The sequence below is a fragment of the Cygnus atratus genome, chromosome 1 (genome assembly GCF_013377495.2).
Source record: "Cygnus atratus isolate AKBS03 ecotype Queensland, Australia chromosome 1, CAtr_DNAZoo_HiC_assembly, whole genome shotgun sequence".
Classification (NCBI taxonomy): Eukaryota; Metazoa; Chordata; class Aves; order Anseriformes; family Anatidae; genus Cygnus; species Cygnus atratus.
The window spans coordinates 177,081,801-177,109,619 of record NC_066362.1 but is presented as its reverse complement, the minus strand read 5'-3'; the positions used below and the strand labels follow the sequence as shown (position 1 = coordinate 177,109,619).

Here is a 27,819-nt window from a genome sequence, read left to right as displayed (position 1 = left end):
GTTAAGTGCTAGCCTAGTAGCTCACTGACCCACAACACAGCAGATGATCATTGCCTGCAGAATTGCCCTCTGTCTTCAGCTCTTGGCGTGGAATCAGCTCCAGTGACTGTTTACCTGGGTTGGAGTTATAGAGGTTCAGCATATACTACCAGGAAAAAATGTGTTTGTTTTACTGCCACTGACCTTGGAGAAATGCATATTACGTTTTAACGACTGTTGTTACTATGGATGCAAGTGTAAATCTATTTTTACAGTTAATACGCTGTATGCCGGCAAGACCTAGCGGAAGATCCCTGCAATGTAAACACCTACATGCACAGTGACCTACTTACTAGTTACATTGGGACTCGCACGTAGCCATATAAAGGATTTTCAAAAGCTGCATTCAAAGCCTGCAATTTAAAACAATTTTAGTGCAATGTTTGGCAGACTGAATAGAAATGATGCTTGATAGTCATTCATCCACATTTTATTTAGCTTTAACATACAGAGCTTTCTTTTAAATTACAAAGGCTTACAGTGTGCCAAGAACTTAATATTGTATTGATTTCAATGGGGAATTTTGTTTTAGATTTGATGACATTGCTACCAGCCCACATTTTGAGTGGATAACATCTAAAATTCAGTGTAATGGTGTTGAAGGATCTCCATCAATTTCCAGACACAGAAAGAATTCAAGGACTTACATACATCGAATGTATTCTGTTTATTTGAGAAGGAAGATCTCATATGAGTGCCCATTATACAAGGCATCTCTTATCATGTACAATAAAATCAACCATTGCTTCCAGCAGAATACAAAAATACACATCTCAGTGACTTCCATACAATAATAAATATGTAATCATGCATTCAACAATAAAAAGGCACGGAAAACTGGTCACTTAGTAGTCATAAAAATTACTAACTATATTAACAAAGCCACCCAAATTATCTGTACAAGGAAATGTAACAATATATTCCAAAGGTGAAAACACATAAAACATCTTTAAAATAGTATATGCAATAAATACCTCAATTGTTTTAATATATTAAAAATAAAACTGTGCCATTGTAAACAGTATGTAAACAAACAAAATTCACTGTTCCTTACCATTATTACAAGTAAATAAAGCCAAAAGTTACACCCCTGCTCTGTTAGATATACTTCATTGGCAAGTTTTGTCAGGCAGTTTAAAGTTTTACTCTTTTCTGCAGCAAACAGAGCCCACTATGTGTGTAATTGTAAGTACAATAGCAATTGCTAAGCTTCAAAACTGACTACCCAGAATGTAGTAGGTCATTAAACAGCCAGAACTGAAACCAGAAAAAGCAATTTTTTTTTTCAGTGTTATGGACAAATTAACTTATTTATACTGCATACAACAGTGTCAGTAAAACTTAGCCACTCATAGACCACCACTCATCTATAGGTCTCGGGGGCTGTTCAGGCTGGTAAGCACCCTTCCTGCTCCAGGCAGAGCCAGCAAGGCATTCCAAGGGTAACCAACTTGCCCCCGGTCCTACCAACCTAGCATCAGGAAACCAAAAGCAGAACCCTGACCTCCAGCCCCTGCCTCCTCATTTCCTCTGATATCCTGTACTCGTCATGGCCTTTCAGACAAATAACATCGAGTCCTGAACCCCATTCCTGATTACAATTACAGAAAGACAATGCACATGCAAAAGGAAAGCTATCTGCTCACTTGGGCACCCACCTGCTCCCACTAATAACCATGGAGACTGACCACAGAGGGAGCACAATGGGAGCTTTTATCCCAAATCTGCAATCAGATCCCCATTACCAGACCGGCGAGCCCAGGCAGAGCCCTGTGTAGCCTTCGTAAGCCACTGCTGATCATTCTTCTGAGGTTTCTATAGCCAACAGAGACAAAATCCTGGAATGTTCAACCAGTGTGCATACTTCCTTCCTTATTAGCAAGGGGAAGAGTGTGAATTGGAATATTATCCTTTCTTAAACAAAGTTACAGCAAAAGAAGCCTAGGGGTGGGCATTCTATACAGATGTCTTCAGAAAGAGCCTCACAGGGGAATAAGGCTGGCTCCCTACTTCTTCAGCTTCTGATAACATTTGATAACATTGTTGATAACTACCTCATTTTGCAAGTCTTACTGTATCCCCAGGATGGCTACCTACAATGAATGCAAACTTACCTGTTCCAGACACATATATTTCAAAGTGCACAATAGCTCTTGTTTGAAAACAAAATTTTTAGCCTCAGATGAAAAAAAAATAATAATAATTTGTATTTATTAGGCTGTTACACAGCCTTCTGTCTCTTTACAGGAAGAATATACTTGGAGCACACAGAATTAAAAGATACCCTGGAAGGGGATTTAGGAAGCACTGCATTACAGTATTTTTCCTCCCTGGTGCTAGAAGAACTGATCCTTCTGTCTCTTAATAAGTGCTTTCTTTAATGTCAAGCAGTTGTCTGACTTACCCTACCACTTAATATTTGCATAATTGTATTCACTCATGAAATATTAAAAGAATAATTCTACAGACTGGCTCTGAAGATACCTCCATGTCTTGATTAGAAGTTTAAAACACTATATAATATAGGGTTGGGTTGTTTTTTTGTTTGTTTAGATAAGGTACTTTTGGACAAGGTTCTTTATGTTTCATTCCAGATCAACAGAGCCAGGTGAACTGTATAAATAATTCTTCACCTTCACTTACTACACTGCATGCCATCTTTGTGGAGAAAGATATGAAAAATGATCTATTTTTTGAAGATTCTATATTAAATCTTACAAAATTATTTTAGAAGCTATTTTCTTAGACACATTCAAGGACCAGAACAATGAAAAAGTCTGTACATTCAATGAGCCATGTATTCCCACCTGTGTTGTATTTTGCAGGTTCTGTAAAAAAATCCGAATAGCAACTGCAGATTTCACATTGGGAAAAATAAATACATTTCAGTCATTCAAAAAAAAAAATCACAGTAGGAAAATAGCCAGTAAACAATAGATTCAGAGCGGTTTAATCTTGGCCCCAGTGAGATCAATAGGAGTTTTGCCAAGGATTTCAACAAAGCCAAAATTTCACCCAGAATCTTGTACAATTCTTTAGCTGACAACAATCATAAACATCCTGCCACTCCATTGTATAAGTTAAATATTAATAAGCATCTGTAAACATCCTGCAATTCATCTGATATAAAAATATTATAATAAAAACAATGCATCATCTCAAGCATTGTATATATATTTAAGTTTTTTGGCTCTACACACAAGTTGTTGTCATTATACTGGGCGAAACCAGGGTATATATATATATACATATATATGTACAGGTGTGCGTGCACACGCTACCAACTAGATACTGCATATATACACACATGCACATGCAAATACTGGCAAGAGAACAACATTCATAGGTATGGCATTCAGAAGTCTACCAATGATCAGTCTGATGACGACTTTCATGTGAAGAACAATTTCTACCTATCCAAATCTCTTGTAGGCTTACACGTCAATGCTAAAACTAAAATACACGAGCAATCTCAAAGGGGGACTAAAGTGCTGTTTGAAGCCAAGCACACGTGTAAGTGCCAACAGTCTGTGGCCTTAGTCTGCATATTTGCAAAGACAACGAATTTCCCTGGGGGTAAGCAGGACCAAGGGGAAATGAACAGCAGAAGCTACTGAGCACACAGCTTGGACAAGATGACCTCCACAGCTCCTTTACAACCTAAACTATCCTTTGATTCTGTGATTTTTATTTTTTTTTCCACCTGACTAGAACAGTACAAACTACATTATGTATTTTCATCTTCTAATCGATGAAAGCGGAAAAAAAAGCAGAAAAGCAGAAATTGCTTATTTCAGCTTTTTGCTTCAGAATACATTCAGAGCCAAACATATGAGCTATGTAGAAAACTATAGTGTCACATCTCTGAATGGGATGCATCCAGCAACATTTACATGTGGACTTTATGCATTTACTCAAGCAAATAAGTGAATGTTATTGCAGAACTAATGGCTGCACTTGGCTGGAATACTACTTTAAGAGACAAGCCTGGCTAATAAGAGAAACCTCATGTTGTGCTAGGATCCTCTCAGTACCTCTGGAAGACCCTTAGAAGAAATTAGCTTTTTGAAAATGCCAGAACACCCACAGCAATTCCATAGCACTCAGATTTAAAGATAACCTACTCTGGACATCCTATGGAAACTTTCTACCCTTCCCAAGTGAAGAATACCAATGAATTTATTCTGAAAAAATAACTGTCAGTGGAGAGAGATAAAGCAAGTGCTTACTTATACTCTGAATTTTACTGGTATTTAAGACACTATATGTTTATTCTTTGGATTTTACTGGTATTTAAGACACTGTTTATTAAGATAGTTGATATGTATGTGAGTTATGGTACAACATAAAGAATATTGAAATACCTACTTCAATAGAGAGAGATGGCATCTTGTGAGAGGACAGTGCCACTGGAAACCTTCTGGGCGAGTGTCTCCACATCTATGTACTCATCATAAACATTCACAAATCATCTGAGAAGAAGCTCTGATATCTTAAAAATCTCACTAAGACCCCCCCATGTCATATCTTGTCAGCACATGTATTCTCCCTCATAGAAGAAACAAAACCAAGCAGCTTCTAAGAGTTTTCCTCAAACTCTATATTCACATAATAATTGACCACAGCTGCAATGAGAAGCAGTCCCACGCCAAGCTTACTGCAACTAATGCAGGGAGGGAGAAAAACATAGTATTACCTATAACCCTTTCCCTGTTAAAGTCATTATCAGCTTATTAATAACTAAAAAGTTTCCAATCTAATTATTCTAGTTGACTAAAAGTAGGATTTACAATGCTAATTCTCTTCAAATGTTCATAGTAGGGATTTCGGGCATTGTGGAGGTCTTTATTTGGTAAAAAATAAATAAATAAAATGGCTTTAAGCTTTGTACCATATTTTACTTTCAGTTTCTTTTCAATCCTATCACTAATCTTTCAGTCATACTACAATATTTTTCCGAAGTATTTGTTCTGTAGAATTATCACTTGCATACCTGTCCTACTAGTAGCTATCGTAAATTCTAGTAGTTTCAAAAATCTGACAGAATTGATGAAGTTACCCAAGCACTTCTCTTTCAAAGGGCATTCAAGTAGATAGTGTTAATTGTTAGCGCGATGGCAAACTAAATCACGCTTTCAGCAGGGATTGCAGGAGTACAACCTGGAGGATTTTAGCTCACCGTGGCTATAGGAGACTTAGAGGCCTGAAGCCTTGGTTAGTCTAGGAGACCTCCTGGAGCATCCTACAGATCTTTCCTAGCCTGCCTGTCCAGCTATTCTGAATGGAAAGTGGGGGAGACGTGTGAGGGTCTCATCTTGCCAAGCAGCTGGGAAGTTATCCAGTCACAGGAGCTGGGAAGCAGTGCGGGAACATGAGTACAGACACGACCTGTGTTAAATACAAATTACACACCAGCTTCTTCTGCCCTTGCTAATATAAGCAAAAGGTTACATGAACATGAACTCAAAATCCCACCCAAATGCTTACATAAAAAGTGTGTGTCAACTGGGAAACAATGTCTTCAACTATTTGAATGAGATTTTTATCGTTCTACCATGTGAATATATGAATTTTCTCTTGGCTGCTCTGAAGGTGGTAGCTCTTTAAGCACTGCAGCTAAATTCATTACAGTTTGTCCCAGGTCGGTAATTGCCAGCATTTTGCTAGTTTGCTAAAGTGTTAACAGTGCTAATATATATATACATACATACATATATATATATACACACACACACTTTTACAGATAATGAAAGGATCATGTTTTGAGTTTAGTTCTACATATTTAAAAAAAAATTCAAATGATTTTTTTTGATTATAATATTGCGGGCAATCAATTTAAGCCTACAAAAGTTACTGTGAATGGTGGTATTAACTCCAACTGGCAGCAGGAATACTCCTGGAACAATCCAGATGGTTTCCAAATGGAATACAATTTCTGAGAAACAGACTGGGCTTCTGTATGGCAGAAATGAGCATTTCAAGTACATAAGCTAACCATTAACAGAGCTATTAAACCTAATGCAACAGTAGTAGAAAAGAACTAGAAAATTTTTTTTTCCTTTTTGTAGAAAAGATCAAGTTCCACACTATGCTCTATATATAAATACATGAATTTATACAACCAGTAAAGATCTTCTATTGATAATTACCACATGATGCTTTATCAATCCTACTGACACTCATTCAGCTCTGAAGAGGCAGCAGACAGATTTAAAGTCCTGTCCAAACTCCTCTGCTTCCTTGAGTCATCAAAAACTCCTCCTTTTACCTAAGACAGCAATACAGTCATTTACAGTTCCTGCAAACATCAAATCTTTGCAGTTAGCATAAGCAGCATCAAACCTTGATGATATGAAAATCATACCACAAAACATACAATCTATGAAAACAATCAAAAAATGGGAGAGCCCATGGTATAAATGCAACACTCAGGACATGGCAGTTGAGAGGTATGTTGGGGTGAAAAAATAAAAACAAAATTAATACAGTTTTCTGGGGCTCTCACTGACATAAGTGACAAGATGATTTCCTGGTTGTACACTAAATATATTGCTCCAGCTCAGTTATCCTCAACAACATACATTGCTTGCAACTTTAACTTTCACAAATACACTTTACACTGCTAATTATTAGTTACCAGAACTCTCAAACTTGTATTCAAGAACTTAATACTCAGGGGCACAGATAGAGCAATGGAGAAAAAGCAGCAAACATTAGTAATGCAATCATTAATAGCAAGCATCAAGCAAAACGGAATCACTGTGGGTTTTGTTGTTGTTGTTGTTTTTCTTGTATGTCCTTTGTGAAATTATCTATATATAATATGTAGTTTTAAATTTATTTTAAAAGTAACACTGCTGTACTTCCTCTCCTAGTTGGTTTAAATATTACTTTTCCATTACATGTGAAGGTTTCCTGTCTAGATGCAACGAAAAATGCTGATTATTTTAGCCTTGCAACAAGATCAGTGCATTATCAGGGCATAATGAAATTTTCATTAAGTGAATGAGCATCACTGAGTTCAACTAAAAAGTAAAACCTGTCAGGTTTTGTATTTCTCTACAAAAAGAAAAAAAAAAAGGAATATATGAAATGGGACATTATAAAAAATAAAATAAAATAAAATAAATAAATTCCTCTTACTTGAATTACAATTACAAACATTACAGCCTGAATTTCCTTGGGCAGGGATGGAGATAGAAAGATGTTTTCTATTTATTATTTATAGGGCCAAGGATATTTACTCCAGTCCCAAAGTAAGAAAATACTGGATTAAAATTGTCTGGGAAGGTTTTTGATCACATGCTTTATCTTTTACTGTTCTTCCAGAGGTTTAAAATATTTTTCTTTGAAAGAAATAGGTGTTTAGGAGAAAAAATAATGGTTAGGGAGAAATACACAAAAACGTATCATAAAGAAAATTTGCAGTTGCCATCACAGTAAAAAAATCATTTTTGAACAAGTTTTTTTCTTTAAAGTATTGTAAAAAAATAAATAAAACCATGATCTTGCCTTACTTCATTCAGTTTCTAAAAAGATAAAAAGAAGGCGTTACGTATTACAAAGGCAATACATGCATCACCCAAATCAGAGGCTGCTATAACAATTGAACACAAGAAGCTGGAAAAAAAATCTACTTGAAAATGACAAAACAAACACGTGCTAAGCGATCTACTGTCATTTAAAAACCTTCTCTTCCACTTTCTGAAGCATAGCACATTAATCTACATGAATACCATCCACTTCAAAAAATGTTGATTGCTTGGCATTGCCTTCACAGATTTTAAGGTATGCTGACTGACCACAGAGGTTAAGTATATCGGACTATTGGGAGAAGAAAAATTAATCCAGTAAACACTATACAGTGTTTTTTGTCTTCATGAATCTAGCATGTTGAAGCAGGCTCCACAAAAGCTACTGGGATTAACTAGTTTTCTAGAAAATTAACTACTTCTAGGGAATTGGCTTATCTTATTTGTATTGAAATATTAGGAAGTATGCTTTAAAGCCCTTTAAACATTGGGATTAAATTATAAAGAATTCTGTTTGCTAACATACAATCTATGTATGTCTTTCAGGTCTAGGAGCTGAGATTTTGACAGTGCTAAGGAAAAAAACAATACTTGGAAATCTGCAATAATCATGAGATAGTTAACACTGTGTTAACACGTCACATAAAACAGTTATAACCCATGACCTCAGTAGCAAAATCCCATAAAATATTTTGAGCCTCCTTATCAAATGCATTTGGAATTGATATTCAAAACTATTCTAAGGCATAGAGCTGCATAAAATGTGCTCTCCTGGGCATACAGATCATGCTATTAAATATAGCATAACTGATGATTAAAATACTTTTTCTATTTGCACATTTAAAAAAAAACCTTTGCTTTAGGACAATCAAAGTTGAATTCTTTGGTGGTCACTTAAAAAAATGGAATTTTGCAAAGACAAGTTGTCCTATACTGAGGTAATCTAAGAGTGTCATAAGAAAATCGCATTACAAAACAACACTTGGTCATGTTCCCTGCCTAAAAGCACCTCTGATTTTTTAATATACTCATTTTGGCCTCTATAGCCATCATCATGTTGCCTTAAGATATCCTGCTCTATAGCCCATCTTACCACATTGCATATAGCAAGACTGAAAGTTGTGGAGAGGGTGAATCCTACAATCAGGAAAGCAAAGAAAGTTCTTTTATGAATTACATCCTTGACTTCACCAGGAATACTAACTACATTGTCTACCATAACATCGACATATTAGAATGCTGCTGCACATTAAAATATATCACAGCTTACAGAGAAAGAAAAAAAAAAAGAGAGAAAAGGAAATACTACTTGTGAAGACTTGACAGATGCCATCTGAACATCATTAAAGGGGTCAACGTCAAGTACATTAAAAAATATATCTTTCCATTGTTTGCATAACTTTCCATTGTTTACATATGCTTTTAATACAACAGCATGAAAATAATGTCACTTGACAAGCAGCTTTTGTGTTGTTTTTTACTGAAAACCTAATGGAACATAGCCCTTTACTTTTGTTTGTTGACCAGAACAATCGATTATGTCCACAAAGCTCCCAGAGTGGTGCTGGTTTAACCTACAGCAGCAAGAGCACATAGTACTCCAACTCGATATAAACGAAGACTGTTTTACTGCTTTTTAACATCGCTTGTGATAAAACAATGAAGGGAACACATCTGATTTTCCAAGGGATGATTCCCATCATCCTCATGAGAAAAGGATGACAAAGCCAGGATGTGGTACGTGACGTTGTCCCCTTTAAATGGAGAAAAGCTTTTGACCAAACAAATGAAACCTTACTCTATTGTCTACTAGGAAAACAGAAATACATATTAGCATACTCCTTAACCTGTAAGAATCAACAAAGATACTTCATAAAGCATAAGTCAAGTGTTCCTCTGGTGGGAATGCCACGTTGATCAGAACAGCAAGGAGACAAAGGTTCTGGGCGAGTTCTCTGGCATGTGATGCAATATCATCTCATCTCAAACATTTAAGTATTTTTTTTGTGTCTTAACCCCTAGATATATTTCATATTTATATAAAATATAAAGCACATTATTTTTCTACTGGATTAATACTTTGTGAGAAATTAACCAGGAAATTCAATTATGAAGCTATGTTTTGTTTAAGTAAACTGTAAATAACCTTATAAACTCTAGTCTAATGCAATTACTAAACAAAGATGTTTTTCATTTTTTAACCTGTTTACACTCATAGATTATTGGCTTGCATGTGATTCATCTTTGCATGCATAGTGTAAAACTTTAGAGTTTTTAAATTTTTTTTATGATCTACTGATGTAGGAGTGCTGACAAGAAACAAATTGATGTCTTTGTAAAGAAATGCATACATAGAAATTTTTAAATTAATAGTAAATTAGTAATGAGTAAAAGCTTTTACCCCACAAAAATCAAATCAGATGCTACATTTTAACACTTTTCTTACTTATGATAAATACTTTAAATTTTCCCATAAAAATTTTCATTAATCTTTCAACCTGCTTTTAGAACAATAGAATAAATAAAACCATTAGTTCCTACAAGTTCAAATAAGCTACAGATGTTTAAGATAACTGAATAACTACATTAAATGCACCATGAGAAAATTCTTTATAATTTTCCATGCAGGAAGCCAATTGATATTTTTGTGAGGTACCGGTCTTTCAAAAATACTCATAAGTTAGTTACCTGATACACCTTCTGTACATGGTATATTTAAAAATCTAACTGTACAGTGTTTCAATCATATATAATGCATATAATTTGCTGAATATGGCACAAATGCTAAGTTTCCACACCCACACATCCTTTGCCATAGAACACATTTAGGAATAACACAACACTGAAGAATAGAAAAGTGCCTGAAACCAAAAAAAGGACACTCAAGTAGTAATAAATTAAATTTCATTCAAACCGATATAAAAGTTGTTCAAGTGTTTAAAGTATCAGAAGTGTCATGCAACGGAATGACAGACAATTCAGGCAGGCACACCATGCATTACAGTTTGCATTCATGGTATAACAAGGTATCTTTCCCCGTCCTGCGTGGCCCGTGAGTGCGAGGTACCTGAGGTGTTGCTAGACTTGCGTGTTGAACCTCGAAAGTGGCCACCTCTCAGTCTCCTGCACGGGAGCTTTTATGGAAGCCATGCCTGGAAAGGACTACCAGACAACCTCATGCTGTATGGTGGCATCTTGCTGCGTCGTAAAGAGAGGCATACTGAGCTGCATGTAAGCAAAGCGATCATTTCTCGATTATGTTTTCCAGTCAGTGCAGTTCACCATCAACCAACTGATTTACCAAAATGTGCTTATCTGAACTGGCCAAGTTTGAACACCAAGAAAATGCCTTCATGGAACGTATAACCTTTTCCTTTTTTTTCTTTTTTTTTCTTTTTTTTTTTTGGCACAAATCCTTTTTTGCTCTTGCAACAAGCTGTTCACCGTACAATCATTCAGAGACACTAGCCTGTACAAATACACCAGTGCTTATTCTTCCATACAGTATACAAAGACAGCTAAGTGCCTGCAACAGCTCTGCTTCTCCAGCAACTTTCCCTCTCTCTCTCAGGAAAGTACCAGCATAATTACACGTCAGACAAAGGGGTGTTCTTGCCGAGCTCTTTAATTCCCTGGAGAATTCGCTTCATATGACCCACTTTCGTTATCCCCAGGTCCTACAGAAATTAAGAAAAAAGAAAAAAAAAAAAGAGAGAGAGAAAAAAAAGAAAAAGAAGAAAGTTTATTTACAAAAATGAAAAAAAGGCAACAATTATGATCTAGCCATGCAACAGATGTCTAGAAATGTGCTAACTGCAATCAGCATTAACTGGAAAAGATTCTATGGCACTAGCAAGTGTTGCTTAACAAAAACAATCCAACAACATCAAATGCTTAGAGCATACAATGAATCCCTCTCTGTCTGGCAGATGGAAAAATACTTACCTGCAACAATCATAACCGAAAGCACTGCAATATCTTTCAAAAACATATTTTGCTTGACTTCTAAGTACAAATCCTTTCACAGTTTCTGGAGAAAAAGAACAATCTCCCCCTCCTCTCTAATACAGCAATCAAATGCTCAGTAGGATGTGATAGATTGGAGCTTCTGTCCAGCAATGTCACTTGATCTGTGGCCCTATGATGCCTGTCTTAATCAACAAGCACACACATTCCCAGTTTCTCAAGGGAAAGTGGAAATAACATCTACAGGCATGTAGGACAACTTCCCTTTAGAGAGCAATAGAAAACGTAAGCATTTGTTTTTCATTCTAAAAAGGTTCAGTCTCCTAATGTGGATATCCATGATGACTAGAGAGCTGGGAGAAATATTCTCAGAGAGATGACAGTCACATCCCAAAGGAAAATATAAAAAGAAGAAATGCAAATCTCTTTGTAGCCACCACTGAAGCAATCATATCAGTTGAAATATTTCTAATACTGTTTTTTTTGGACCCAGCTCTGTGTGAGTGACAACAGACAAGAAATTTTTGCAGTAAAACTCTTCCAGCATTACTAACAGCTTTAACAACATCCTTTTTCAATTTTTACTGGTCCAATGGTCAGAGGAGCAGAATGGGATGCCCAGCTGTGCTAATGATCCCCAACTGCACTAATGAATTTTCATCTCTGTTTGGTGGAAATCTTCTTCTGTTATCTGTAAAATCCAGCTTTGAAAAACTCTAAAATCCTTGTGTTGGTCATGCCGTGCAAGTGGCATACTCAAATAGCAGTCCTTTGTAGAATAAACATTATATAAATACATTGTGATTAAGTAAAAGTCTTAGCAAAATTTGCTATCTATTCCTCTGAAATAAGAATCCTTTCATTTTAGTAGGAAAATGTTCCATTATGAAGACATAGAAAAGAGTGGAATTAAGCAGCTTGAAATAATTATTTTTATACAGATTGAAAAATGAAACCATATATAACATTCTGTGCACACTTTTCACAAAGGCTACATCTACCTTTCTACAGCCACAGAAACCTCAGAAAATCTGCACTGCATATTATTTGAAAGTGTTAGTATGAAATTCATTTGTCATTTCTCCAAAACAAGAAGGAGTTGGTAAGATGGGCATGAATTATTTTAGAGTAAATGCACGGATTGAAGAGGTGGATTAATTTTCAGAGTCAAGATTGAATTCTGGTTATGTCAGAAATGAAAAAAATGGCTAGTTTTCAGTAGAAAACCAATAATACTACAATACATCACCATCTTTTACTGAACTTTGGTACAAAAATGTCAACTTTTCAGTGAACTTTTCAGTTCACAATGTGCTCAAGAAAGTCCCCAAACCAAGTGCTATTCATAAACCTATCAGAAAAAAAAATGATTCTTTTCACATCGTATTTATATTTATATTATATTATATATATGTTTATATTTATATCTTGTTATATCTTTATATCTTGTTTTTTGCATTTATATCTTGTTTCCGTTAATGAGTGGTCATCTAAGACTAAAAAAAAAAAAAAAAAAAAAAAAGTAATACTAATTTTTAAGTTAAGAGACTTGATGTGGGCAGACTGGTTAAACTCATCCAACAATGTTATTAACCTTTTTCATTATAGGTTTGTACTTGGAAAATCTTTTCTTATTTATGTCAAACTTAATTTTCCAATTAAACAAAATTATGCATGACTATTGAAACTACTGAAATATACCAGATGCTCTGTGGCAGAAATTCTACCTAAAAAAAACCCTGTATGATACTTTCCAAACCATGAGAAATCATGTGTTAAACTTTAAGAACTTCCTTTTTTTTTCAGAAACATTTTTCATGAGTAGAACTGCTGGAAAAGCAACATAGTGAGGTACTGTCAGACTTCAAAGATAAGAAGAAAGAATCATATTAGGAAAGTCCCAAAAAACTTTGCCACTTTTTCCACCAACCTTTATAAATTATCATCAACACTAAAATTTTAGTTTTAATTCCATCCTGAGTGATATTCAGAGACTTACTGAAATCCTGGGGACCCTTTTGTTAAATCCTACCACACTATAAATACATAAATAATCATGCTTATGTAGCAGCCTGGTTTGAAGGAAATTAAGAGTTATACATTTCTGACAATAGATACTATCTAGTATTCCCAGTTTACTACTGGAAAGTCTGCAGAAGTTCTCTCATCTCAGACTAAAAGGCAAGATGTAGCAGTAGGCTGCTACAGCAGCCTACCATGCATCATTCCCAAGATTATCTCCAAAGATCTCAGTTTTGAAGACAAGACTATAGCCGGAGTTTGAGGAAGAAAACAGCCTTTTTTTTTTTTCTTTTTCTTTTTTTTTCCTTTTCCCAACTATGGCCTTAAAACTACAGGATCACCTCTCCTTATGCTCTCCCTACAAACTTTGGCATTTTTATGCCTTCAGCAGATAAGACTCAAAAAAAAAATAGGGCAAGAAGAAGATGATGAAAATTCTTGCAACAACTTTCAGGAGTTCTTCATCTGCATTACACAACTGTGATTAGCCCCATCTGCTTAGCCAACAATACGTTTATTTGAGGTTCGCCCCACGGATTTTGCTAAAATGTACCACGAGTGTAAAACTACCACGTAATTTATATAAACATTCCTTAATACTAACATCTTCCAGATTAGAAATCTACGCCACTTGCATTCCCAGTGTCAAAAGAAATCACGCATGCCTGAAGTCTAGCAAATCTTACAAACCAATTTCCATGCAAGACCTTTTCCAAAATGCACTACTACTAAAGACAGAGATGAAATGTCAGTCCTCAGCACAGATTTCAGCTTAACACTCACTCCTCCTTAAGCTGGCAAGAGACATGGAAAACCTTCAAGGAAACCAAGGTTGCTCTGGAGTTCTAAGGAGACATCACCCTAGTCCTACCAAATGTGTTGCAGTTCCAGTTATTGCCAAGTTACATGTATAGGGGCAAGCTTGTCAGTGCTAAGTACAACAGCATTTATTTCAGAAAAATCAGAGTCTAGTTTTCAGTTAGTTGCCTTGTTAAAGAAGGTTAAAGAAAATCACAGCAAGCCTTCTTTCTGTAGTTTCTACAGCACCGCTCACAATTGACTAGCCAAACTTCCATCAAGGGAAAGAAAATCACATGGATGTAAAAGTCTAAGATTCCCTTAACTAAAATCAAGCATAGGATGCCGGAGAAAGGGTATTACTGGACAGGTTGGATGGAGATAGGTATCTGGTTCCTCCTGGAGATGTCCTCCATTTGCCATCTACCATTAAAAAAGAGCTAACTCAGAATAGGATCCACAAGCTATGCAGCAATGTAACAACAGTCTTGGGACCGGTGCTGTTTAATATGTTTATCAGTGACACAGACAATGGGATTGAGTGCACCCTCAGCAAGTTTCCAGATGACACCAAGCTGAGTGGTGCAGTTGATACAAAAGAAAGAAGGGATGCCATCCAGAGGGACCTGGGCGGGCTGGAGAAGTGGGCCCACGTGAACCCAGTGAGGTTCAACAAGGCCAAGTGCAAGGTGCTGCACCTGGGTTGGGGCAATCCCAGCCATGAGCACAGACTGGGAGAAGAGCTCACTGAGAGCAGCCCTGAGGAGAAGGACTTGGGGTTCTGGTGGACAAAAAGCTGGACAGGAGCCAGCAGTGTGTGCCTGCAGCCCAGCAGGCCAACTGCGTCCTGGGCTGCACCGCCAGAGGGGTGGGCAGCAGGGGAGGGAGGGGATCGTGCCCCTCTGCTCTGCCCTCGTGAGGCCCCACCTGGAGTGCTGCATCCAGGGCTGGGCCCAGCACAAGGAGGGTGTGGGGCTGTGAGAGCAGGGCCAGAGGAGGGCCATGAGGGTGGTCAGGGGGCTGGAGCACCTATCCTAGGAAGAAAGGCTGAGAGAGCTGGGGATGTGCAACCTGGAGAAGAGAAGGCTCCGGGGAGACCTCATGGCGGCCTTTAAGTACTTCAAGGGGGCTTGAAAAAAGATGGAGAGCAACTTTTTGCTTGTGCAGACAATGACAGGACAAGGGGGAATGGTGTTAAACTAAATAATGGGAGATTTAGATTAGGCGTTAGGAGGAAATTCTTTGCTCAGAGAGTGGTGAGACCCTGGCACAGGTTGCCCAGAGAAGCTGTGGATGCCCCATCCCTGGAGGTGTTCAAGGCCAGGCTGGATGGGGCTTTGGGCAACCTGGTCTGGTGGGAGGTGTCCCTGCCCATGGCAGGGGGTTGGAACTGGGTGATCTTTAAGGTTTCTTCCAACTCAAACCATTCTGTGATTCTCCGACCCTGTGATCTAGTTCTTCATCTAGTTCAGTGATGCATGCAAAGGAAGAGAGTTTCATCAAATCCTTCTCCTTACTGCTTTTTATCTCTACTTTTGACCATAGAAAAGTGGGCCCAGAGGATTCAATTAAAATCACAGAATCACTGAATTGAAAATGGGCAACTGTTTTTCCTGTTGTACACCTGAGATGTCATAGAGGTAACTATAGCACATGGATTAAGAGACTGTGAATCAATGACTATGCCATTTAGTCTGGCAGAAGCACAAGCCTTGCACTGGAGGAGAAGCTCTAGACAGATTATCGCTCACAAAAGCACTGAAGACTCATCTGCACATCTCAATAGCCAAACACAGGACAAATTAGCAGGGCAGCTTGTGATGTGTTCCTCATTTTCTATGTATCACACTATACATCTTGACACCAGCTCAGGTCACTGGGCAGAAAACTGCAGGGTCCCTGAGCCATCCTTAATTATCTACCTGCAGAGATCAGGCCCCAGATGTAATGAACAAGATGAGTGGTCAACTCTGCTATTTAAATTTAGTGTTGCTACATGGAGTGCAAACCACACTTAGCCAAAAGCCTGGCCTACCTTACAAAAAGCACTACTTTGGAAGTTTTCAGCTCTGATAACAACCAGAAGGGACAATTTTAGTGCAAGACTTCTGCTAGCCCAGATATGCAGAGCAATTAAAACCTGCATAAATGATTCAACACAGTCGAAGTCTTTCTCTGTGTAGGCTCTAAGACAGATATTTCAGGGTGTTAGCCTTTGTGATGGGGTTTTCTTTAGGCTGAATCCACATCTGTCCTAGCAACAGAGAGAACAGGTTGATGATTACACTGCTGCAGTTATTTACTTGGTTGAAGTGCCAGTCTTCTGAGTATGCAGTCAAATTGGTACCTATTAGGGGCCTCAAACCATGCCTAGTTTAGCACTGGTCTTACTGACCATCTTTGGCAGTTGAACTTGATGATCTTTGTAGGTCCCTCTCAGCTGAACTGTTCTATTTATTCCAACAAATTTGGCATCTTATTTTTATTAAGATTCTTAACATTTTAGCAAAACTTTTTGTTATATGTTGCAGAATCTCCCAGTCAAGCTTTAAATTTGTTCAGTGACGATTCAGAACAAGAACTTGCAAAATCCATCATTGGAATGTTGTGGTGGGTTGCCTGGGAAGTTGCTTACATGGAGGGACTGCACTATCCTGAAAGAAAGGAATTTAACTTCCATGGAAAGAAGCTTAGGCGATCTAATAACAAATAACACACAACAGCTAAAGACATCCTATCAGATGCATCTATCTTGAGCAGCTACTGTAACAGTCACACAATGTAAGCACTACATTATAGTTTAAGGATTTCAAACTATGTAAGAAACTTTATGAAAAATCGAACATGTATATGAAAGTATTGCCCATATCAGGAGACTACTGCACTGTGGCTAGAGCAATGACCTGCACTCTAAACATAAATGTTTGTGATTTATACAATATCCTATTTCCTCTCTTACGTGCTAAAAGCAGTTGCAAAACACATTATCAAGAACTCATTACTACAGAGTTCCTGGAAAAAACTAATGTAATGAATCCCCAAAGATGTAGCCTCTATTACATATAATGGATGCTCTTAAGTCATTCTTGAAAAAAACCAGCGAGCTCAAATAACAATCTCATACTGCTACGTAACATTTCTCCCTGCAAAACTTACAATCTGACCTCAGAGGAAGAAAGTTTTAGGATATTTGAGACAGTCAGAAAGACAAAATAAAATGTTCTTTTTTAAGTCTATATAGTTAAAATCAGGCAGAGATTGGCTGGGGATGAGAAAACCTACTGTGAAAGTCTACTTTGACATAAAAACACCAATACCATTTAAGTTCAACACCACAGTTTATTAAGCTGCTCATCTCTCTCATATCAACTTTATCCAGTATACATACAACAAATCACTGGAAGCAGGTGAGCTGCTTGCAGCTGCTGACCTTGCAGGAGATATATTCAAAATTATTATCACCAGCTTAATAAACTGATCCATACCGATCCTGTTTAATGGAAACAGTTATCTCTTGAAGATAACATTATATTACACTGATGTCAGTAAGATATCAAACATGCTTTTCCTATGCCTTCTGACATAAACTATAATGCTATCATTCTACATAAGGTGCAAAAAAGGAAATTTCTGATAACACAGATATTTTTGGAAGCGAGTACAATTCAGCACTTAAGAAATTCAGGCCAAAGGACAGCGCATATTAGTTTATTGCATATCTGCACAGTGTAAGCCAAGCTACAAGCACATAACAAGTGCAGGGAAAGAAGAAAAGTTGGTTGTTGTTTTGTCAAAGAAAATGGTCAATAGCAGAAAAGTAGCACAAAGGAAATACCTTAAGATCTCGCCTTTCCAGATGTAAAAGCTCAGAGCCTCGGATGTCATGGCTGATGAAGATTTCTTTGTACTCTCCCAAACTGAGCAGATCCAGCCAAGCAGCAACTTCATCTGTGCCCCATTTTTGAACTACCAAAGTTAAGAGCAAAACCCCCTTAATTTCTACATGCTCAAATGCATTACAAGCAAAGGTTAGGCCAAAGAGAGTGGAAAACAGAGTAGAATTGCCGTGCTAGCAAAGGGAAAGGTTAGAGGTGTCATCTCCAGAAAAAACGACAATTTCCTTTATACATGCAGGTTACAGGTTAGCAGTTAACATGAGAAAGTATCTAAACAAAGTTGGGGTTCTTTGCTTTGCAGCCATGCTTTCAGCTTTACTACAGTTTCTTCAGTAAAGCCTTTAAAACCTCATGTCCCAACAAATTCACATTAAACCATCTTAGGATCAGTGACGCAAAGTCTAATGTTCTACTTTATACCATTAATTTATTAGTAGTCATCCAGGAAGAGGAGAAGCCTTCAAAAACTAATCAACATGTAAAATTAATATATAAACCATACCTCAGATATAGCAATGGCAGCAAGCAAGTCCAGTTTTAATCAACAGTTTCTAGTATTAATTAATGCTACAAGTATTCTTTAAACTATTGTGTTACATGGGTCATTAATAAGCTCTCTGTAAAACATTGTTCTCTAAGGTTAGTTGCCCACATTAGTCCTAATAAGAGCACATTTATTGAAAAAAAAAAATAAAAAGCTATGCTACTTATTGCTATAATTTTGCAACTTCGTTCAATGCTGCTTTAGTTTTAAAGTGAAGTCAATCTGAAGTCTAATCTGAAACTAAAGTCTAATCAACAATGGCAAGATTTTGCAGATTGTCCATTAAAAACACAAAGATGTAGAAACAGTTTTAGGGCCATCTGATCACTGATTAACTCCTGGACATAATATTAAGGAAGTAAGTTCATGGATAATGGTGGGAAGAGAGGAGAGTGGAGTTTGTTCAAATTCTACTAATTAAAATATCAATATTGACTATCGTGGCTTTTTGTTTGACTTGCCTAAATCACTGAACTTGAAAACCACCTGAAATTTAAGACTAACTGGTTAATTAAACGAGTGTGATAAAGGTATTGCACAGCTTCTGAAACTAACTTGAAAAACCTGAACTGGAGCTTCACAGGGAAATTGTGGGTCTACATATGGCTTGTATTGCTATGAGTTAATCAACTGCAACCACCAGCAAAGACACAGGTCCTGTTTCATGATAAAACAGTAGCTATCTATATATTTTTGCAGTAGTTCTTTGGTTCACCTGGAAGTCATGGGGTCCTACTGAATGCTTTCTAGACGCATTAAAGGAATGTTCATCCTAATGAAGATGCCAACTAGTTCAGTTGCCTCTCAATTTATCAGGGTCAGGACTTTACTCTTAAGTAGAGCATATAATTGCAACTCTTACTGAAAATACGAAACAAACAAACAAAAAAAACCAACCAGCCCACAGACAAACACAAAATCACATTTTCCCCAAATGTTATTATTTTTCTTGTAATTTCAAAACACATACCAGGCTGAGGGCTGGTCTTATGCTTCTGAATTTTTTCTTTTTTAAACTTTGGCACTATGCGAAACACTGTACTTCTGTTGTTTCTTTTAGCATAATCCAAAGGAGGATCCTGCATGAAAGAAAGACATAGTTACCTTTAATTAACAGAAAACAACAGTTAAATTACATACTTCAAATGGTTTTACTTCTGTAAAGAATTATGTAAGGATTTAACTCCATACAAGTTTAATTTGCTAAATAACCATCTGAAGCCTTTTAAAATCATAAGAGGGAACAGAACGCAAAAAAATGCCCTAAGCTTTGAGGCTTGCTCACAGCAGACAGAAATGATCTAGCATCATTACTGGAATTGCCTCTCCACATTATGAGTCTAACTTACTCTTCCCTCTTAAAAATAAAGTTTAATTAGAAAGTATTAATCAAACTCACCTCATCATCATTTGGTTGAAAAACATAATAAAGCCAAGGTATCTCAGCAAGTTTTCTCAACTCTGTCTCCACGCTGTGCAAAGCATCAGACAGCAGCTCTTCATGGGGAGCTTCTAACTGCTGTTTATAAATAGGCCAGAAAAATAGTACTTTTAGATTTGTTACCATATAACTTTTTATATCCGGATATGTTGTTACCACACACAAACAGATGACTACATTTCAGCAAATGTAAATGAACGGTGAAAATAAATATTCTTACCAACTTAAATTTTCCTTCAGAGGCATTTCAGACCACCCTGACATGACATTTAGTATAGACCCATTCACCACACTCATGAGCCTTCATAGAACAGAAGTTATCTGATAACACCAACACTAGACCACAACATTGGAAATGGTAATTTCCAGCACAAGTGAGTAAAAAACTGACCAGAAGGACAATAGCCTGGAAAGTCTTTGTATGAAATGTGATGTTAAAAAAAAAAAAAAAAAAAGTAGATGGTAGTAAGCCCAAGTTATTATTTGCAGATTTCTTTATATGATAGAACACTCATACGTGGTCAGGTAAGAGGAAATGGATCTTGTGCCATGGATCTCTAAGACATGCTTGCATCATGGATCTCTAAGACACTCAAGGATCTCTTGGAATGGATTTCCAAGGCATTCCATTCCCAAAGACATCCCATTCCCAAAGGCATTCCAGTGGTGATACGAGATCTGAACTACCCCTTCTTAATAGGTGAGACGTGGAGCCACTTCAGCCACTGCTACTGGCTGAAGGTGTGAAGGAACAGGCACCAGGCATGGAAGGGGAACAGGACTGCAGCCTCTGAGGGGAGACAAAAAGCCAAAGTGAAAGCCAAAGAGGAAATGAAAGTATAAAAAGCTTGGGACTTACTGACCTATAGGAATTTGGCTCTATCAACACTTTGAGAATCCTATGGATGTATCAGTTTTCCTCCGAACCTTGGTCAGAAAACCACGTTCTGCAGCTGTTGTGTGAGTGAAATTTGTGTGGAAAGGATAAGGCAAACAGCTCATCCAAGGCAAAGCTGTTTTGGGCTTATCTGGGGTTGCTGAAGCACCATTTTGAGATAAAGTGTTGAATACTGGAACGAGTTGTCTGGAATCACTAAGTAAGCAATCTGAACATCCATTTTTCTCTTTGAAGTAAAAGTAGGCCCAAAGCAGTTCAGAATATCTTTTTGAAAAGATCTAATGAAGTTATGTACAAATTAATATATTTTTAAAATGGATTTGTAAGAGCATCTTTGATCTCCAGTGCCGGAAAAAGATTTTGACTTTTTAGGTTTTTGGAGATAAATTACAAGTCCCCACTAATTTATCCTACCTAACAGAAACTTTTTTCTTTTCCTTCAATAGTTTGCTTATATTACCACTTTTCAGAGCAGAAACCATCATTAGTAAGATATCACTGTTTAGTATAGTTACATTGGAAGTATTAGTTCCTCCTTGCTATAGTGTTCTTTTTCTCTTCTGAAGTCCATAGAACCTGGGGAGAGAATTCAATCCCTATAAGCAGACTGACCTTTCTTTTGCCTTACATTTTTTTGAGTTTGAATGTTTAGATGATTTTGAGGATGACCCACTTGTCTTTGAGGAAGTTACAAATTTTCTTGTGTTTTCATTTTTAAAAATTATTTATGAAGTCTTGTATTTTTATATAAATGACTGAAGTTCTCTCTCAATAAGCACTTATCTAATTGCTTGATTCTCACAGGGAAATGTTTTGCTTAGGGCCAAGAAACTCTCACTCGATGGTGAGAAAGTTTATGCATTAGAAATATTACTCAGAAAAAAAAAAGGAAAAAAAAATAAAAACAACCTACGGTGCAATTCTGGTAAAGGAGTCATCAAATTTAGGGTAAATTCTCCTGCTAGAACATCTAGAAAAAGCTTCTTATATCCAGGTTGAAAATTAGCACTACAAATTAGATGTTTAAAATAAAGGATTTTTCAGTTTCTTCCCAAATGAAATTTTTCATATGATGATATTTGATTTCAGTGAGTTCAGATCCTTTCATTCAACTGAAATGAATGTTGTACTTATCCCTTAGTATATTCTAAAATAGTGCTCTGTTCCAAATTGGAAATGCTTTTAAAAAAGTAAAAAGCGAAACGGTGCATTCATCTACCTGGAGGTCTTTAAAATCTTTGACCCGGTCCCAATGACATCCTTTTCTCTAAATTGGTGAGATATGGATTTGAAGGGTGGACAAGGAATAGGCTGAATGGCTGTAGTCAGAGTTGCAGTCAACAGCTCAATGCCCAGGTGGAGGCCAGTGATGAGTGGTGTCCCTCAGGGGGCTACCTTAGGACTGGTGCTGTTCAGTATCTTTATCACATGGGTGACAGGCAGACAATGTTAAGCAGACAATGACAGGACAAGGGGGAATGGTTTTAAACAACATAATGGGAGATTTAGATTAGATGTTAGGAGGAAAGTCTTCACTCAGAGGGTGGTGAGGCACTGGAACAGGTTGTCCAGAGAAGTTGTGGATGCTCCACACCTGGAATTGTTTAAGGCCAAGTTCGAAAACACTCTGGGCAACCTAATGTAGTGGGTGGTATCCCCACAGATAGCAGTATCCCACAGTAGTAGAGGGGTTTGAACTAGATGATCTTTAAGGTCCCTTCCAACCCAAGCCATTTTAATGATTTGGTAGATATCTGGACAAAACATAACTACATTTCTTTTTTTTTTCCAAACCGTATTCCAGCCATAACTATCTGTGAGATTCCACAAATCAGCTAATCAGCTTCGTTGTCCCATCTTTTCATTTAACTAAAAATGGTATTTATATCTAATTCACCCTTTGATGTCACCCAGCTAATACTGTCATATGAAATTGGTTAATGTTATCTTAGAGGAGGTGGCAAGAATCACAGTCTCCTTGTGTCTGCATTTACATTTCTTGTCTCCTTATAATGGAAATACTCAGAGCTGGTAAACAGCAACCAGAGAAAAAGCTTACCAAGTAGCATATGCAAGGGAGGCATCAATTGACAGCTATAGGGAGCTTTGATCACAGATGAGAGGGTGGGGGATTATTGAAAAAAAAAAAAAAAAGATATTAAAGAAAGAATGTCTATCTGTCACGGGAGAAAGACTGGAGAACAGTGTATGATAGAACAGCAGAAGATAGATCAAGCAACACCTTACACTTCATCTGTTTCTAATCAAAGTGAGGAACCAACATACATGTAGCTTTGGCATTTATAAAATATGTGTCAATAAGGCTACAACAGTGCCTTGTTATTGTAACTGTGGAATACTATTCTGAGTAAGAAAAGTAAGAATGCTGTCAAATGAGTGTAATGGACATTTCTGGAAGATACCTAGGTAACTTCCAAACGACCTTTTTATTAAAAAAATATCTGTGATGTAGACCCATGAAGACATATGCATAGACCATAATGAGAAACAGAAATAAAATATGCAAAAATCAGACACAGACAAATGAATCAAATTACATTTAGGAGTTTGAACACTGGATCAGCTCAACAACACAATGAGAGGTAATGTTTCAGTTGGAAAGTTTCCATAATAACATTATTCCTAGATTGTCTTGATAAATTACACTAGTCCTAGTATTGCATCAGCAACTTAAACTTTTTCCTCTAATTCCTCTTCCCAAACTATTTTAAAAAATAAACAATTTCCTCTATTGATTCCTCATTCAATCTCAAATGGGGAATTAGTAATAGCTATCTGGAGAAAAAAAAAAAAAAAAAAAGAAAAACACCAGTAGATATTTTTCCCATGTCTTGAACAAAATCAACTAATGAATATTTTTCCCTTTCAAAACTTCATAAAATAGATCATATGAGCCTAATCTTTAACTATTTTATTAAATGGGGAGGTGCTCTTGACTCTCTGGACAGACAAGAGACCTTGCAGAGGGATCTAGATAGACTGGAACATTGAACAATCATCAACAGCATCAAGTTCGGCAAAGTAGGGTGATGGCTGGACCAGATGATCTTGGAGGTCTTTTCCAACCCTAATGATTCTATGATTGGAAAATGTGAGATTCTGCACCTGAGCAGACGAATGCTGGACATAGATACAGACTGGGAGACGAGTGGCTGGAAAGAAGCTGTGCAGAAGCTGGGCTTGCTGGTCGACAGTTGGCTTAACACGAGCCAGCAGTGTGCCCTGGCAAACCAGGAGGGCAAAAACGGTCAAAAGAGGTTATTATCCCACAGTAATTGGCATTGTCACAGCCTCACCTTGAATATTGTGTGCAGTTCTTGGCTACACAATATTAAAAGGGTGTTAGGGTCCTTGAATGTCCAAAGGAAGGCAACAAAGCTGGTAAAAGGGCTGGAAGGCATGAGCTGTGCCGAGAGTCTGAGGACACCTGGGGTGTCTAGTCTGGAGAAAAAGAGGCTAAGAGGCAAGATCATTGCTCCCTACAACTTCCTGAGGAGGGGAGATGGAGAGGTAGGTGCCCATCTCTTCTCTCCAGTAGCCAATGATAGGACGTGGGAACAGCACAAAGCTGCACCAGGGGAGGTTCAGACTAGACATTAGGAAACATTTATTTACTGTGAGGGTGATCAGACACTGGAACAGGCTTCCTAGAGAGGTGGTTAATGTCCCATGCCTGTCAGTGTTCAAGAACCATTTGGATAATGCCCTTAATAACATGCTTTAACTCTCGGTTAGCCCTGAAGTGGTCAGGCCTTCATGGCCTTTGTAGGTCCCTTCCAACTAACCTATTCTATTGTATTTCTAGAACTTAAGTGGTTATTATCCTTTAGGCCATATACTAACGCTTGTTACTGTAGAATGGACTTGTACCATTTTTCACATGTAAAAAGGTATCCGAACCTGCCCCAATATGTTTCACACCTGAACTCGGACAAATTGGAATATCCCTATTGATATCCATTTTTAATTATAACATTCAAATCAACAGTAAGGTACCGGTACATCTGTTTCTGAATCCAAAGAAAATATATCTGTTCCTACTGAGTAATCTTGTTACTGTAAAACTGGACCAGCATAGAAAACCTGACATCTTTCTTCTCTTCACAATTTCAGATAAATGAATTTTCTAATTATGTATCCAACTACAGCAATTCTTAAGTAGTCTTCTTCATTTTAGGGACAGAAACACTAGCCAAAAGAGATGAAGCAAAGTCTTTAAGTACCATCAGAGGTCTCTTGAACACTTACCAGTTAAAGGTTATAAAATAACTCTTCCTAGGTATTAGAACAAGGGTGAGATTTACTTTACCAAATTAGATCTGTAGAAGGTGAATGTATGAGTCTGAATAGCTGTCACCCCCGGTTCTATTTAAACTCTGAAAATAGTCCATAATAGAACTCCAGAAATTTTCTTAAATGCTAAACCTCCAGAAGATGATTTATCTTTTTCTAAGATAAGTCTCCAAGACATCTGGGGGTCAATCAGCCTCAACAGATATATTTATTTCTCTCCACTGACTACTGAAAAAAACAGCCCAGGCAATGACTTTTAGATATGTCAAGTGAGGGAAGATGGACACCAACCTAGGACAAGAATTTGTAACTCATTCTGCTTCCAGCCACAAATGCAGTGTACTATCTTCCATCCGGCCTTACAGAGCTGCTTATAGCACATCTTAAATTCTGTGTTAGTATTCTAAATCAAAGAACAGATCACATCAAGCATGAGGGAATAAAATAATGTATTTTGTCATCTTACCAAAGGAACTCTTCCTACTAGCAGGGATTCAGTTTCATTATGTAAGGCCTTCACATTGACAGCTATCTCCATGGCAGTGTTTCTGGTAAGGCTCTGGGGAATAAGAAGCATAAAAATTATTTGATAGGATGCTACTTGGTCTGAGAATAAGTACTTTGGGCTTACAGCATATACTGTGTATTCTTCTAGGAGAAATACATCAATTTAGCTCTACATTGACAACTTCTTCAGCACTGAGATCACAAAAAAAAAAAAAAGAAAAATATACTATTTATTTATTGTCTTTTCCCCAACTTTATTAAATATGATCTTATACAATCCTAAAGGTCCAGTGATAAGACACCTGTGAGAAGAATCCATGACTTTTATGGATGGCAAAGGCCAACAGAGAAGTTGTAGGCCTCTTTTAACAAACCATTGACACAAATCATTCACCTTAATCTTAGCAGAAGTAAACTGCTAGTCATATTTTAAGGAGCACAGGTTAACAAACATATTTACCACAGGTAAGCTTAGGTCAGTTAAAATTATATAGATAGACTCTACCTAATTAATCATCTTTGGCTCCAACCCCTGAAAACACACAGATTGCCTAGTAAGAAGAGAGACTTAGTGTCCCTTCTCCCCTCTCTGCATTCTCTGCATAACGTTTGGATAACAATTAAGTGTGAAAATTTCTATGAAAACATTCACGAGAATTAACCTGTGTGTAGTAATATAATTTGTTGAGCCTTCAACATGCCTCTACTCTGTGTCTGGAGATATGCCTACACTGTCGTCTGCAAGTAGATGCCATCTTACTTTGGCTATTGTTTTTGCTATTTGCTGACACGAGTTTGATTTACGTGTGCTCAGAACTACAAGAGCACACCATCTTGCTTGACTAATATACACATTGCTGCATCACTTCAGGATGAATGCCCCTCACTGTGGATTTCTACTGCAGATGGACTGAATTCTCGACTGCTTCCAAAAGACAACAGACATACTTTCACCATGCCCCTCATCCAATCTTCCTTTTGGTTACTCCCACACCACAACAAAACTCAGATGTTCCACATATTCAGTCATTAACGTCCCTTTCCAACATCCAGTAACCACAAAAGGGAACATAAACTGGGGGGGACAATGATGAATGCAGAAACTACATCATCTATTTTCTCAGATATCACATTGATCTAAGATCAGGAGGGGACTTTTCTTCCTCTTCCGAAGGAAGACAGTTTTTCTAACTCATATTCCCAGTATTATTAAGAAATTTCAGAATCTTTGAGCATTATCTCTCCCATATTTATCAGCTATGGGTTGTTTCCTTAAGCATGTGAAGAGCTGAGACTTCCTGCAGCTGTGCAGACCAGCACCTTCAGAATTGGAAGCAACCTTCCTTTTATTTTCACCTTAGAAAAAGTGACAAAAAAGGGGAGTCAATACAGCTCTGTTCGTCTGTTAAGCAATTTCATTTTAAACTTGAGTATGTGTATGTATATCTAGGAGTCTTGTTTATAAAAACTTTAAGAATTATCACCCAACTTGTTGCAATATGGGAGCAGGGAGTACAATGCAGATCGTATGTCACAACCTTATGTCCACAGATATTATAATGCATTTACTTATACATAAATGTCTGTTCTTCCTTTACCTCAGGAAACCTTGGGTTGGCTTTATTTAATGCATGTGAACATGCATTAACAGCATGAGCAAGCTCCTGCTCCAAGAGGCCATGTATTTTTGCAGCTTCACAGATTCTACAAAAACAGGAAAAAGAGAAAAATATTTCTTACCTCCTACAAAGAGTAATTCTTAACACTACACAATATTATCATGTGAGAAAATATAAAAAGTTCACAAAACATTTAAGAAACATAGTCCTTTAAAACAAAAGTTCTAATATAAGCATCGCTTT

At 37.2% G+C, this 27,819-nt stretch overlaps 1 protein-coding gene across 6 annotated transcripts in view; it reads right to left on the bottom strand.

Annotated features, from left to right (window-relative positions):
- Window positions 1-687: 687 nt before the first annotated feature.
- DGKH (diacylglycerol kinase eta) overlaps window positions 688-27,819 on the bottom strand; it is a 183,226-nt gene continuing 156,094 nt past the window's right edge. For 3 of the 6 annotated variants that reach the window (XM_035553390.2, XM_035553391.2, XM_035553395.2), the window contains 6 exons: window positions 27,556-27,661; window positions 25,917-26,009; window positions 20,197-20,316; window positions 19,768-19,876; window positions 18,193-18,323; window positions 688-11,248 (listed from right to left, as the gene is read on the bottom strand). In XM_035553390.2, coding sequence (XP_035409283.1) covers window positions 11,159-11,248; window positions 18,193-18,323; window positions 19,768-19,876; window positions 20,197-20,316; window positions 25,917-26,009; window positions 27,556-27,661 — 649 coding nt within the window. In that variant the 3' untranslated portion in view covers window positions 688-11,158. The remainder of the gene's footprint in view (window positions 11,249-18,192; window positions 18,324-19,767; window positions 19,877-20,196; window positions 20,317-25,916; window positions 26,010-27,555; window positions 27,662-27,819) is intronic. The other 3 variants (XM_035553392.2, XM_035553394.2, XM_035553398.2) reach the window with 1 other exon arrangement.